Here is a 14252-nt window from a genome sequence, read left to right on the forward strand (position 1 = left end):
ACTTCATTGTGGATTGTATCCCCATATATATATATGTGTATATATATGTGTGTATATATATATATATATATATATATATATATATATATATATATATATATATATATATATATATATATATACAGTGGACCCCCCGTATTCGCGTTCTCCAATTCAGATTCGCGGACTCACATTCGCGGATTTCTCTCGGGAACGTTTCCCTGCATTATTCGCGGAAAATTCGCGCATTCGCAGTATTTTTCTATGGTAAATATACACAAATTCCTGGTTTTTTTGATGAATTTCATCATAAAATGCACTTTTTTGTGATTAAACTATTAAAAAAAAACCATGTATGAAAATTTTTAGTGGGTTTTTCTTGAGTTTTAACTAACAAAATAGGCTGTTTTTAGCATTTTCATAGGGGTTCCAAACATTCGCGGGTTCTAACTATTCACGGGGGGTCTGGTATGCATCCCCCGCAAATACAGGGGACCACTGTATATATATATTACAGTGGCGGCATAGCTATTCACGGATCAGTATTCACGGATCAGTTAATCACGGGTATTTTCTTGGAACGGTTATCACGTTACATCACTGGTATGAATCGCTGCATCGCGGGTTTGTTGTGTTGCGTTATGCGATGTTTTTTCGGTAGGCTAACCCTCGGCCGTGGTCCGATAACTACCAACATTCATTTAAAGACTCATATAATGATATTAACTGACAATAAGGTAATAAAACCATTCTACCTAATATTATTGTCCTATCTTCGAAATAAATAGCCTATTCAAGGTTTATGTACGACGTTCATTGGTAGGCTAAGCGTAGTTGCAGTGCGATAATCACCAACGTACACAAACATTCACATTATGATATTAATTGACAATAAAGGTAATAAAACCATTCTTACCCATATATTATAGTCATATCTTCATAATAAATAGCCTATTCGAAGAATAATTCCACATCATTGCACTCAACTTATCGTCGGAGTGGCCAGCCACAAAATGTAAGCATATACCTTTAAGTACGAAAATGGTTTATGTATACGGTTGCGTTCAAAGCGACATTTTTTGTTTTGATAAACTTTTAGAAATTTTAATAGTAGTGGTAGTGTAATTACAGTAGTAATAACATTAAGGCTAAAATTAATTCGAACTTCATTATTATTTTGGCAGTATTCGTATATAACTTCTCTGAACAATGAAGTCATACAAACGCTATTTGTCATAGATTATCGTAAGTATTGCTGTTTGTTATTGGCGACGAAGCGTAAACGAAATACATAAAAAGCATTTTTTACCTTATATTATCGTCATATCTTCATAATAAAAAGGCTATTCGTGGAGTAATTCCATATCAGTGAAATCAATTTTATCTATGCGAGGCCAGCCAGCTGACAAAATGTACGTACGTATATGAAAATCAAATTATGGTAGCGTTCACAGCAAGATTATCTTTCGAAATTTTTATAGTACTATTCATGCTACGTAGTAATAATGTTAATGGAATATACGTAACATTAATTTTCAATACAAAATATCATCGTTATTTTGGTAGTGAATAATAGTTTAGAATTATACATAAACATACACTGCATTGTTATGGGTTTGTGCCAGTGATAAACAACCAAAATAACGTTCTCCTTTAACCGTTAAGCGTCCTCCCCGGATGAGCTCGCTGCTAACGTACCGTCACTTTTTTTTTTTTTTTGTAATCAGCGATCATAGCACTGATGATAGTTTTTCAAAGTTAATATTGATTTTTATGTTTATTATTCTTACTGTAATTAAGTGTAGGAAATTCTCTCTCTCTCTTCTCTCTCTCTCTCTCTCTCTCTATCTCTCTTCTCTCTCTCGGAGTCCAGTCACTCGGCAAAAGAAAATTGCAATCTTCACTCCGCTATTGGAAGAAAAGTTTGTATCATCACTGGAGGATTCAGAACTAGAGCTCTCATCATCAAATAGGTTATCAATATCAGACTCCTCATCTAGTATTTGAATGATCTCACCTGAAGAAATACGCCTCCTCTTTGGGACATTCATTGTGAAAGACGCGAAATCCAATTTGTCTCGATAAACGCCCGAAGCGTATTGAAAGAAAACCAACAGGGACAGGCAGTTTTTTAGCATAAGCGACCACCAGGAAAGAGTTGCCAGGCTGGAAATAAGTTCCCCGTGTGCTGAGAGTGTTACCAAATGATGTTCCTACACTTTCTATACGAGTAAACGTATTATTACGGGGCTGACGGCTTGACAAGCACAGTCAAAGTTTTGAACGTAATATCCCGTTGAAGGCGCTACCGAGTAGATCGTGGTAAATATTATTACGTGGGTGACGCTTAACAGGTTAAGTCAACGCGTTTAGGAAAAACATGACATAGAATCGACTTTGCGACTTCGTTCACTTTGATATTTTTAACGATACAATAACTATCATTTGTACTACTAAAACCATCTTCACATAAGTAATTTTCGTAAGATATGTGTTGTTACAAAAAGCTAGCTTATACATAAAAGGCTTTATAATTTAAGTCACCATATACATATGTACCCAAACTCATTGTGGAAATTTACTACTGTTTCCTCGGATATTGAAATACTTTAGCATCATTCAAACACTTTAATAATATAATGCATAAATACTAGGCTATACATATTTACATCGTATACAAATACTACATACAGTTATATACACATACTTTTATATACAAAGTTAACAGTTATATACACATACTTTTATATACAAAATTAATCATATGAGTAGTGATCAGACGACAGCTGTGCACTGGACTACGTACGTACTATGTACTTGGAAGATAAACAAACAAAATTTTTGTTGTTGTTAGTCTCCGGGATAGATTAACATTTTTCCAGAGATTAAAGAGCTGAATTTTGTTTTGAAGGTATGTCAACCGCGTTAGTAAATAGATATCATCTTCTAAGGAATTTTTTTTCTCTTCTTTTTGCGGAAGAATCTTCAAGCCATTTTGCATTCAAAGTAATGAGAAGGAATCATTCTATTCTTCATGAAATCAGTAAAATACTTACACTATAATAAAACTAACTACGTACTGTATGCAAAACACATACATCATCGTTAGCTTCGTGTGTGTAAACGTTCATTCTAAGAAATTACAGAGTAGTATAACTAACACCTGATTGGTTGGTTGGTAGCCATGGAGATCTGTTATCCAATGACTGCCCTCTGCTTCTGTTCTATTTATAGACATACGCCATGGATGGCACTAGGTTTGAACGTTACCATGTTCGTGATTTTCTGACTGCTGACGGCAAAAATTACTCAATAATTTTCTTTATATAATTATTCCTTCGTGAAAACAATAATATAATATCGCGGTTGACATACCTTCAAAACAAAATTCAGCTTTTTAATCTCTGGAAAAATGTTAATCTATCCCGGCGACTAACAACAACAAAATTTTTGTTCGTTTTATCTTCCAAGTAGTGCGTACGTAGTCCAGTGCACAGCTGTCGTCTGATCACTATTCATATTATTAACTTTGTATATAAAAGTATGTGTATATAACTGTTAACTTTGTATATAAAAGTATGTGTATATAACTGTATGTAGTATTTGTATACGATGTAAATATGTATAGCCTAGTATTTATGCATTATATTATTAAAGTGTTTGAATGATGCTAAAGTATTTCAATATCCGAGGAAACAGTAGTAAACTTTCCCCACAATGAGTTTGGGTGCAAGTATATCTAAGATGACTTAAATTATAAAAGCCTTTTATGTATAAGCTAGCTTTTGCAACAACACATATCTTACGAAAAATTACTTATGTGAAGATGGTTTTAGTAGTACAAATGATAGTTATTGTATCGTTAAAAATATCAAAGTGAACGAAGTCGCAAAGTCGATTCTATGTCATGTTTTTAACTTTAACGTATAGTGTTTATGAGAAAAACACCAGTGTGTCGTAGCGATGCGTCATCAATATAGTGGTATGAAAATACCACATGGTGTTGTAGCGATACGTAATCACAAAGTACAAATCCTTTTCCCGACCATCCTCAGAATTTACGACTCTTCAACTTCAAGATCGATATGGTAAAATATATTATATAGTCATACTTATTGTTAAAATTCACAAGTTGAACTGCAAAACATTATTATATTTTGATTGTTATGTACATATATTTTTTGTGTTTTACGGAATGTTTTTGAAAATAATACCTATTAGTGAACATATGGTATTAATTGTCCCACTATTTTATTATAGGTGATCTTAATTATCTCACATTCATTTAACAGTATTATATTATATTTATTTAAATAAACTGTAATTAATAAATAACAATAATGAAAAACTTAAAGGGAAAAAATGTTTTTGCTGCAGTAGTGGTGTTTGTTTGATTATGCATCTGACCTCACATTTCCGAAATCTGAAAAATTCCAAAACCGAAACATCGGAACTGTGTGTGTACTGCACATTTTTAAAACACGCACACAATGTCTACACATTTACTGCAAATTACAGTACGTACGTATTTATTCCTGAGAGAGGAGATAGAGAGAGAGAGAGAGAGAGAGAGAGAGAGAGAGAGAGAGCTTTGAATGATTAAGGACTCCAAGGCGTGTTATTTTTACAATTATTTTTATTATCTGGGATTTTTTTTTAATCTTGAGATTTTCTATTCAATTCTCGAGATTAATAAGAAAATTACCGTAAATTGACTAGCATCAGCACACATCTGAATGACTCGGCCATTAGCAGGCTAAACCACCAACCTTATGAACTTGCATGATACATGAGATACATGACAAAACACAAAACCACTGTTTATTGGTGAAAATTAGGGGGTTTGCACGATATGGGAGATTGCACGTTATTCGAGTATATACGGTATGTGATTTTTTTTAGCCTTTTATGGAACAAAATCTAGCAAGAAATTGCCATTCCCAGTTGGCAACACTGGCCTACAAACGTTTGTTTGGTGTTGTTATTGAAATGTGGTGTGCGGCGCGTTCTTTAAATTGTACCCATATAAACGAGTTAATTAGCCTATGTGGTCATCCAAAAGCCCTGATTCTTTTACTCTTATTTTTTTTTTTGGGAAAGACGCCTAAAGGTCAGATGAAGGTTTTTACGTGGAATATACTAGTATTAACGTGTTGTGACGAAGGGAAGAGATGTTTCGCTGCATACTGTTGGTAGCATTATCGTTATTATATTACTGGATTGCACTGCAAAATCGTCGCCATCTTTTATCAACATAGATTGTTGGTGAGTACATATGATAGTTCTCTTACCACTCATCCTCTCTTTCCTTGTAAAAAAAAAAGAGGCCCACCATGCGTATGTAGGCTTCTAGCTGTAATCCCTAGGCTAGTAGGCTACATACCTATGTACAGTAGTACATATACTACATTTATTTTTTAAGGCCAATTTGTACAATAACTTTAAAACTGTCTTGAATTTAGTTTTAGGTGATAGTTGAAAACATATTTGGTGTTTGAACTAAAGTAGGCAGTTATAAACATTGGAATAGTGGTCTTGGGTGGGTTAACTATTAAAGTAGGCAGTTTTAAGCAATTTTTGAGGGGGGTATCAGGATAACACGGGTATTTACTTATCACGGGGGGGTTCTAGGCCCTATCCCCCGTGGCTAACGAGGCCCCACTGTATATATATATTAACTATATATATATATATATATATATATATATTATATATATATATAGATATATGCCACGAAGGAAAAATAAACGAAGGAGTAACTCCTTCGTTTATTTTTCCTTCATGGCATATATCTTTATTTATGGATTTATCACGTTCCTAACTTTCGTGATTCAATTATATATATATATATATATATATATATATATATATACACACATACATACATACATATAATGCATTATATATATTTGTTGAATAGTTTTGATAAAAGCTCTTCATGTTAATTTGTAATTTAATCCTGAAGAAGCTTTTAATGTATGAGGAAACAGTCCATCAATTATAAGAAGTAAATGTAAGCAAGTATGAAAGATATTTTTTATTCCTGAGAAACTTACTGGAGTTGGAAAGATGAAATATAGAATGATTCTAAGTCTAAATATTTGTAGAAAAGTTTTGTGGTACTCTTCAAGTGCTGTAGATTAATATTTTTGCTCTAATTCCTTGTCTTGTCATTTATTTACCATGTAAATATTCATGCAGACAGAACAGATGTTGGCAACTGCGGAGTCACTTTGTGGAGAATATGTATGGGGTCAGTATGACCTACTCATCCTGCCACCAAGTTTCCCTTATGGTGGAATGGAAAACCCTTGTCTTACCTTTGTTACTCCTACTTTATTGGTAAGTTTAGAAACTCAAGTTTCCTTTTTGTTACTCTTTATATTCTTGTTAAATATATTAAACCTCAATTTTGTCACAACCTCTTTTTTAGAGGTGCATGTTACTTGGTTTGCCATAGTTGATAGATGTGATATTCTGTTTCTTAAATGGCATGGTATAATAGTTTTGTAAAGTATAGGAAATTTTTAATAGCCAAAATGGAAGGGGACGATAATTTCATGCCTTTTGTTTATATTTTTAGCTATGATACAGAGTAAAAACTTTTGTTTTAACATTATAAATTTCAAGAAAAAAATATCATTTTAAGTAAGAAAACTTGCAGTTTTTTGTTGTGTAGCCTTACTGCAGAACAGGAAGAAACATTATTTTGTTGTCACAAGAGAGGGCACTTTCATATTATTCTATGAAAGACTAGTGTTTTCAATAAGCATACATAGTATATATCATTAGGGAAAACAATAAATGACAGCACTTGCATTCCTTTGCAGACATGGATGCACAAATACTACAGAATAAGTATGTAATAGTACAGTCCAACCTCTTAAATATGGGAACATTGGGACCAGGCCACTGCCAGACCACAGAAATTTTGGAATATAGAGTACATCCCTAAATAATTAAGCCCCTATGTAAACATAGTCTTGCAAGTTAATTCCACATACAAATAGCCTAGTTGCCTACTTAGCTTACTACTTGGCTAAGTTCTGACACTGCTTTTTATAATTTTGTTACTCATGTATATTTATTTTATCGTTTTATAACTTCATACTGTATAATTTTCTTTAAAATTGTGTACTTTATTTAACACACTAGCCTACATTCCTGAGTTAGTCTAACTGTAAGTTGACTACTACACAACTTCTCACAGAATCTGCAGAATATTATTGATGACTTTCATCTCCTAAACTATCATCATAATTATTGCTATTAGCTTATTGTAAGTCAACTACTAAACTTTTCTCAGAATCTGCAGAATATTATCTGTGATGTTCATCTCCTAAGTTTTTCATTGTCATAATTATTGCTATTAGTTTCTTCATCATTTATTTTGATTGGAGAAGGTAATGAAATGACAAAAATAAAGAATGAATTAATTTCTACGATCACTTGGTGCATTTGATACTTCGCCGTCAAAATGTAAACAAAACGCGCCACCATTTCTGTTGAGGAAAATGAACACTAAACTTTTGCTAACTGGAGAAACATTTTCTAGCATAGATAAATATTTATGTTTGCACTTCTTACCCCTAGCATCATATGATTTTATGGGTGGCATGTCAAATGGGTAAACATTGCTATATAAAAGAAATTATGAAAATTGTATCATCTATAAGCTTTCAAGCACTCTAAGAGTAAGGAATTCATGTGGTGCCAAATATATTTATTGATTTAAATTTAATAATATAAAAGATATATTTGACTTCATACATTTTCATTACTAACAATTATTTTCATAAAAACAAAAGAGATATGGGAAATTTTTGCTGTCAGGAAGATGTACAATATTTATTTGACATCACCCTCGTGGCCTCTCAATGAACTAATGAGGGCTGATTCAAAATCAAGCCGAACCACGGAAGTTCCCAGACCACAGAATGCCAGTTTTAAGCAGTTGAAAACAGCAACAAACTTGATAATATATCTTCGAGAAGTCACATAGTAGTAAAAGTTTGGACACATGCTATTCACCTTCTTGGTAGTAATTGTGTGCTTTTAAGTAGTGTTTAAATTTGACTATTAAATGCTACTTCTCTGAAGTGGAAAAATGTAAACCACTGTATAAATATATCAGTCATTATTTATTCCTTGCTTCTCATTACTAGGCAGGTGACAAATCTTTGGCTGATGTTGTAGTTCATGAAATAACACACAGCTGGACTGGAAATTTGGTCACTAATGCAAACTGGGAACATTTCTGGCTCAATGAAGGTTTTACAAAGTTCATTGAAAGAAAAATTGTTGGTGAACTTCAGGGCATTACTGCCAGATCTTTTTCTGCTATAGGTGGATGGAATGGCCTAGCAGAATGTGTAAGTATTTTTCTCTCTAACTTTTTTTTTGTCAATTTTACAGTGACATCCTTTTGTCCTCTGCAGGCGGGAGATCGTTCATTGGCTGATGTAGTCATCCATGAGATATCCCATTCTTGGACAGGTAATTTAATTACAAATTCCCAGTGGGAACACTTCTGGTTGAATGAAGGCTTCACAATGTTTGTGCAACGCAAGATTGAAGGTCGTTTGCACGGAAAGCTACATAGAGACTTCTCTGCCCTAGGAGGATGGAAGGATTTGACTGATTGTGTGAGTCATCTATGGGTTAGATTATGCAGTTCTCCTAAGAAATGCAGATATGAAAACATTCTTTTCCTGAAATGCAAATATTGCTCAGTCTTTTGTTTGGTCTTTTTTAAATTACCATTGATTTTAAAGACAAATAACTTTATTTTCTGAAGCATTGTGCTGATGTTTGATGAAGATTTACCTTGTTAGTGTGGTTTTTAACTAAATGGTATGATGTAGTTATTGATCCTCCTGTATTTTACTGTGAATTATTTAGTATCTATTCAAATAGCATTATTACATGGACCACCTTTTTAAAAATTAAATCTTAGAAGGGATATGCTTAGTTTAGCTTCTCATTTTTACTGGCATTAAAGGTAATAGAAAATTGAAACCAGAATTGTTGATTTTTCTTACTCCAGATCCAGGCAAGAGGAGAAAAGGATCCGCTTACTTGCTTGATCCCAGACCTGACTGGAGTGGATCCAGATGATGCATTTTCCACAGTGCCTTATGAAAAAGGACACACTTTTCTGTGGTACCTTGAGTCGCTTGTGGGAGGGCCTGGTACGTATAATATTTGTTTTGTTATTTTGTGAATTTTTAAGCCTTGAAATCAATTTGGGTCAACTTTTTTGCTGCTTGGGACTGATTTCCTCATTCATAATTCTTGTGGCCCTAGTTAGGAAGCTTGTAATGGATAATGTGTTTCTTTTGTCATTTCATGGAGCTTTTGTGTATATTCTAGCAACAAATGGCAACATTTGATTTCCAACTCACAGGATAATCTCAGAAAAAGGGGTAGACCTTCATTAACCTTGAAAATGCGTACCATGAAGGTAGGGGTTTCTCTCAACAAATGATAGTAATAGGCCTGAACTATCAGATAGTTCTGATAGTGATGGTAGTGAATGTGGCGATGTTTGTTATATAGTAGTTATAGACAAACCTACCTTAGATAATTTTTTTACTTCAGTTTGTATCAGAGATGATCATGAATCAAAGGAAGTGAGAGAGGAGTAAAATTTGCAAATGGAAGAACATTGAAGATTCAGTTCATAAAGAGATTGGTGATATGAAACTTTGATTGGAGATAATAAATTCACATTTGTTCTGACAAGTTATACAAACCATCAGAAGGAATTACTTTTCAGTGCCAGGTGGACCGGTCGTAAAATTTAATGACAAGGTAGTTCGGCAGTAACTGCTTGTCCCATGGTTAGGAGTCCCGCCCAACTGGATGTAAACATTCCATTTTGCTTTCGATCGCTGTCAGGTGAAGGCGTGTGCTCGCCTCTGCCCGCCTCTGTCCTGAGATTGTTTATAAGCCTACCGTGACTTTCAACCTGTTTTCTTGAATACTAGTGTGATTGACTGTAAGTACTTATTATTTTTTTGTTATTATTGTGGTATTGCATCGCTGAATTCATCATGCAGTCCCACGATTCGGAGAAGCCCTCGCACCCCCCTTCCAACTGGAGAGTGTGCCCTGGAGTGGGAGGTCGAAAGTGTGGGGCTTTTAGGTCCAGTGATGTGGACCCTCATCCTCTGTGCACAAGGTGCCGAGGGCATGAATGCTTTCGTAATTTAACTTGTGTTTGTGGTGTCTTGTGGTCGGAGGAGCAGTGGGAACTGTATGAAAAGAGGAAGAAGCTGGTTAGGGCCGTCAAGGTGTTGTCGGAAAGCTCTCCCTTGACACCTTTGGTGACAGATACGTCATCTCCTTTTCTCCCTCCTCGTCAGCTCCCACGTATGGCTCTCTCCCCTTCGGGGGACGTGTCTCTCTCTGCCTCTTCACTCGATCTGTCAAGTGCAGAGGAGAGAGGGCGACATCCCGACCTTGAGTTGTACTCAGGGTCATCTGTCCGCTCAGGGGAGGATCCTTCCCCCACTGAGCGAACAGGAACCCCCAACCCCCCTTAACCCAACTGTTGCTTCCTCAGGTGTGTATGGGACCTTCAGGAGGTGTGGCGCTTGTTGAATCTTCCGGGCATTCCGAGTATTCAGGGGCTTATCCATCATCTTGCTGCAGGCCTGGTCAGTCACGGGGTGGAGATGAGGACGACTATGACTGTGTTGACCCCAGGTTATGCAGCTCGGCCTCACCTGGTACATACCCAGTATGTGACCATGGTCACCCCCACAGCTGCGGTACAGGCTCCGTACGTGCCCCAGAGGGAGTTGGTACCACCACCTAGTTTTGCTGTCCTCACTCCTCCCCCTGACTTTGAGTGCCCATAGATCGCCCACCCGTTGCCATTGCCGTACATGCGGCCAATCCTGCAGGTCTTTCCAGCCAGGTGGAGTTGGGCCCTGTTGCCACCACAACTGCCCCAGCTCCAGCCTGGATGGGAGACCTATCAGCTGTCCTGAGGAAGTTGACAAAGAGAAAGTCCAAGAAGAAGAGGAAGGTATCGTCGTCGTCGTCTTCGTCTTCATCTTCGTCGTCTTCGTCTTCGTCCGCTTCTTCCCCCCCAAAAAGTCTCACACAGAGACTTCTAAGGGTCTTTCTTGCTTCAGCGGGACAGGTGGGTTTTCCGCTCCCGGCTCCAGAGATTCCACCTCCGGACTGGGAACCGTCTCTGACGCTTGCTCGCGAGCATCACTGAGTGTACGGTCACCTACCGGTGATTGTGCAGCCAAGGTACAGATGGCCGAGTACGTTCACCGTCAGGACCCAGGCACAGAGCGGAAGGGTGGTAAGAGTCGCTCAGGTGACTCTCGCCAGACCGGCGATCGCTTGCGCAGCGATCGTCCAGTACCCAGGGTTGATGTGACTGTCCCACCAGACAGTTCACGTGTCGAGGCTGGGAAGAGGTCCCCCCGGTCACTAGGAACAGCCTCTGCTGCTTCTGGGACCAGGGCATGTCGTGAGGACGGTGCTCACTCTCACCATGTTAGTGGACGCTACGAGTCGCTCCCACGACTGGTAGCAGCTCCCCTGACACAAGAGACTGATGCTACCGTCCTCGGTCCAGCGTTTCTCCACTGGGAGACCGCTGGTCCAGACCTGCAGCTCAATCACCACCGTGGGTTGGCGATCGCCTTCAGTCCTCCCAGCCTGGCAGGGTAGGAGCGTCAGGTCTTCCTCACCTGTCCCTTCAACCTCCTCAGGCTACACTGGGAGGAGCGAGGCAAACAGGAGTGACCGTGAGGAGTGTGCTCCTCACGGTCCGGTCACGAGAGCCTATGAGCCTGGTTCGGTCTTGGGACCAAATACTAGATTGTATGCTCAAGTGGTTGTAGGAGACCATGAGGGGTCTGGCAGGAACGCGATCAGCCCCAAGATACAGAGGTCCTGTGCAGAGAGGTCATTGCGCTTGATTCATCAGCACAACGACCTCAGGGAAGGATCGGTGGTTGCTCCCTCTGACTGTCCATCAAGGTTAGAGTTGTTCTGGGGTCCTAAGAAGGAACCCAGAGCAACAGTGGGGCTACCCCGGTCTTCCTTGGCCGACAGAGTCCTGGACCAATTGAACTCCCTTGTCTCTGGACAAGAGGCCTCACTCAGGGCCAGCAGGTCAGACAAGCTGCTTCCCCCTCTGCCTCGTCAGCAGACCCGTTGCTGACCAAGCAGGTTGATCCAGAGCTAGCTCGCCTAACTCCGGGAGTGCCTCTTCAGCACCTGCTGTCAGAGAACCTCTGGTTCTCGCAGCAAGATGCATCGGCTCTGGAACCCACTGCCATGGCAGCTTTCCAGGCCATCTCCTGGCTGGATCTGTGGTCCCTTACAGTATCCAGAGTCACAGCCTCCTTGGGAGCTATAGTTCCTGAGGAAGACAAGGCGTTCAGGAGAGACTGCCAGTCTGGAGGTAGGGCCATCTCCTACCTCGCCCACCAGACGGCCAACCTGTGGGCCAACCAGGTTTTGAGGAGAAGGGACACTGTCCTGACTTGCATAACCAGGGCGGCCGGTCACGATGTAACGTTGGATCTGCATAAAGGACTGTTGCTGGCTTCCTTCTCTCTCTTGGTGGATGTTGCAGTGGAAAAGAGGAGAGCTGAGGACAGCGACCGCGTAGTACACCAGGCAGTTGCGAAGACTTCTGGGCAGTCTTGTTCAACTGCAGCTAAGCCTCAGAGCTTAGCTAGCGCTTCCTGCGCTCCCAAGACGTCAGCACCATGGAAGGTAGCGCAAGGAAAGACCCAGCCTTGCTCTTTCGCTTCGAGAAGTGAGCATCAGCCCTCCTTTCAAGCCTCCTTCTCTCGCGGGAAAGGGGTTAAGCGGAAGGGGAAGAGAGGGAAACCCTAGGGACAGCGTTCCCCCTCAACTGCTGCCGGAAGTTGGGGGGGTGGGGGCCTAGTGCCTGGCGAGCCATTGGGCAACTTGGCAGCACTACGGAGCCAAGACTTGGGTAGTGGATGTCCTTCGGGAAGGTTACCTACTGCCCATCGAGTCGAGGCCACCCCTCACCTCACACCCGGTCCACCTTCAAACATACGTCCCCGGTTCTACCAGGGACATAGCACTGACTCAAGAAGTGCAGACCATGCTGAGCAAAGGAGCTGTGGAGATCGTGCAAGATCAGTCACCGGGGTTCTACAGCCGACTTTTCCTGGTGGAGAAGTCTACAGGGGGCTGGAGACCGGTGATAGATCTCTCTCTTGAACCGTTATGTCCGCCAGACTCTGTTCACGATGGAAACGGCACGCTCAGTGCTCAATTCCATCAGGGAGAACGATTTCCTGCTTTCGATGGACCTGAAGGATGCATATTTTCAAATATCCTTCCACCAGTCCTCCAGAAAGTACCTCCGCTTTATCCTCGACGGGGCGGTGTACCAATTCAGGGCACTTTGTTTGGATCCCTCAGCTGCCCCACAGGTGTTCATGCGAGTGTTCACTCTGATGCTGGGTTGGGCCCATTTGGTCGGGATACGTCTGATGAGGTATCCCGACGATTGGCTGGTCCTGGCGAGCTCTTGCTTGCAGTTGCTACAGGACAGAGACCGACTCCTCGACTTCTGCTGCGATCTGGGGATCATGGTAAATTTCGAGAAGTTAGATCTTGAACCCAAGCAGAGGATAATGTGCCTGGGCATGCTGATCGATACAGTAGCAGCACGAGTCTTCCCCACAGACTCGCAGATCAGCAGGTTCAGGGAGGCAGCCAGATGGTTCGTGTCACAACAGGAACAGTCAGCTCAGCAGTGGCAATTCATGATTGGTCACCTGTCATCACTAGAGAAGTTAGACCCTCACAGGCACGGGATCCACAGTCCTTCCTGGCTCCTCTCACGGAGGAAGGGAGGACCTGGCCTGGTGGTTAGATGATAGGAACCTCTTAATAGGAGTGCCCCTGCCCACTCCCCCTCCGGAGATGCTTCTGTTCTCAGACGCATCAACCGAGGGTTGGGGCGCGCACCTGGTAGAGTTGCTGGTTGCAGGAGTGTGGAACCATCTTGACAAGCACCTTCACATCAACTTCCTGAAACTCAAGGCAGCGTTTTTCACGCTCTAAGAATTCTGGGAACGGTTGATGGGACACTTGGTGATGTTGATGAGCGACAACACCACGGTGGAGGCATACGTCAACAAACGGGGGCCTAGTGTCCCTCCTGTTGCACCATGACACTGCAGGTGCACAAGTGGCCCGTAGCTCACTCGGTAGAGCTGTCAGCCAGATACATTCCAGGCAAGAGGAATGTA

At 40.4% G+C, this 14252-nt stretch overlaps 1 protein-coding gene across 3 annotated transcripts in view; it reads left to right on the forward strand.

Moving 5' to 3' along the window:
- LOC135196154 (leukotriene A-4 hydrolase-like) overlaps window positions 1–14252 on the forward strand; it is a 159211-nt gene that overhangs the window by 72057 nt on the left and 72902 nt on the right. For 2 of the 3 annotated variants that reach the window (XM_064222717.1, XM_064222714.1), the window contains 3 exons: window positions 6181–6321; window positions 8418–8624; window positions 9026–9170. In XM_064222717.1, coding sequence (XP_064078787.1) covers window positions 6181–6321; window positions 8418–8624; window positions 9026–9170 — 493 coding nt within the window. Of the gene's footprint in view, window positions 1–6180; window positions 6322–8144; window positions 8352–8417; window positions 8625–9025; window positions 9171–14252 lie in introns of all 3 variants that reach the window. The other variant, XM_064222716.1, reaches the window with a different exon arrangement.

Source organism: Macrobrachium nipponense, chromosome 17, assembly GCF_015104395.2.
Source record: "Macrobrachium nipponense isolate FS-2020 chromosome 17, ASM1510439v2, whole genome shotgun sequence".
NCBI classification, from domain to species: Eukaryota; Metazoa; Arthropoda; class Malacostraca; order Decapoda; family Palaemonidae; genus Macrobrachium; species Macrobrachium nipponense.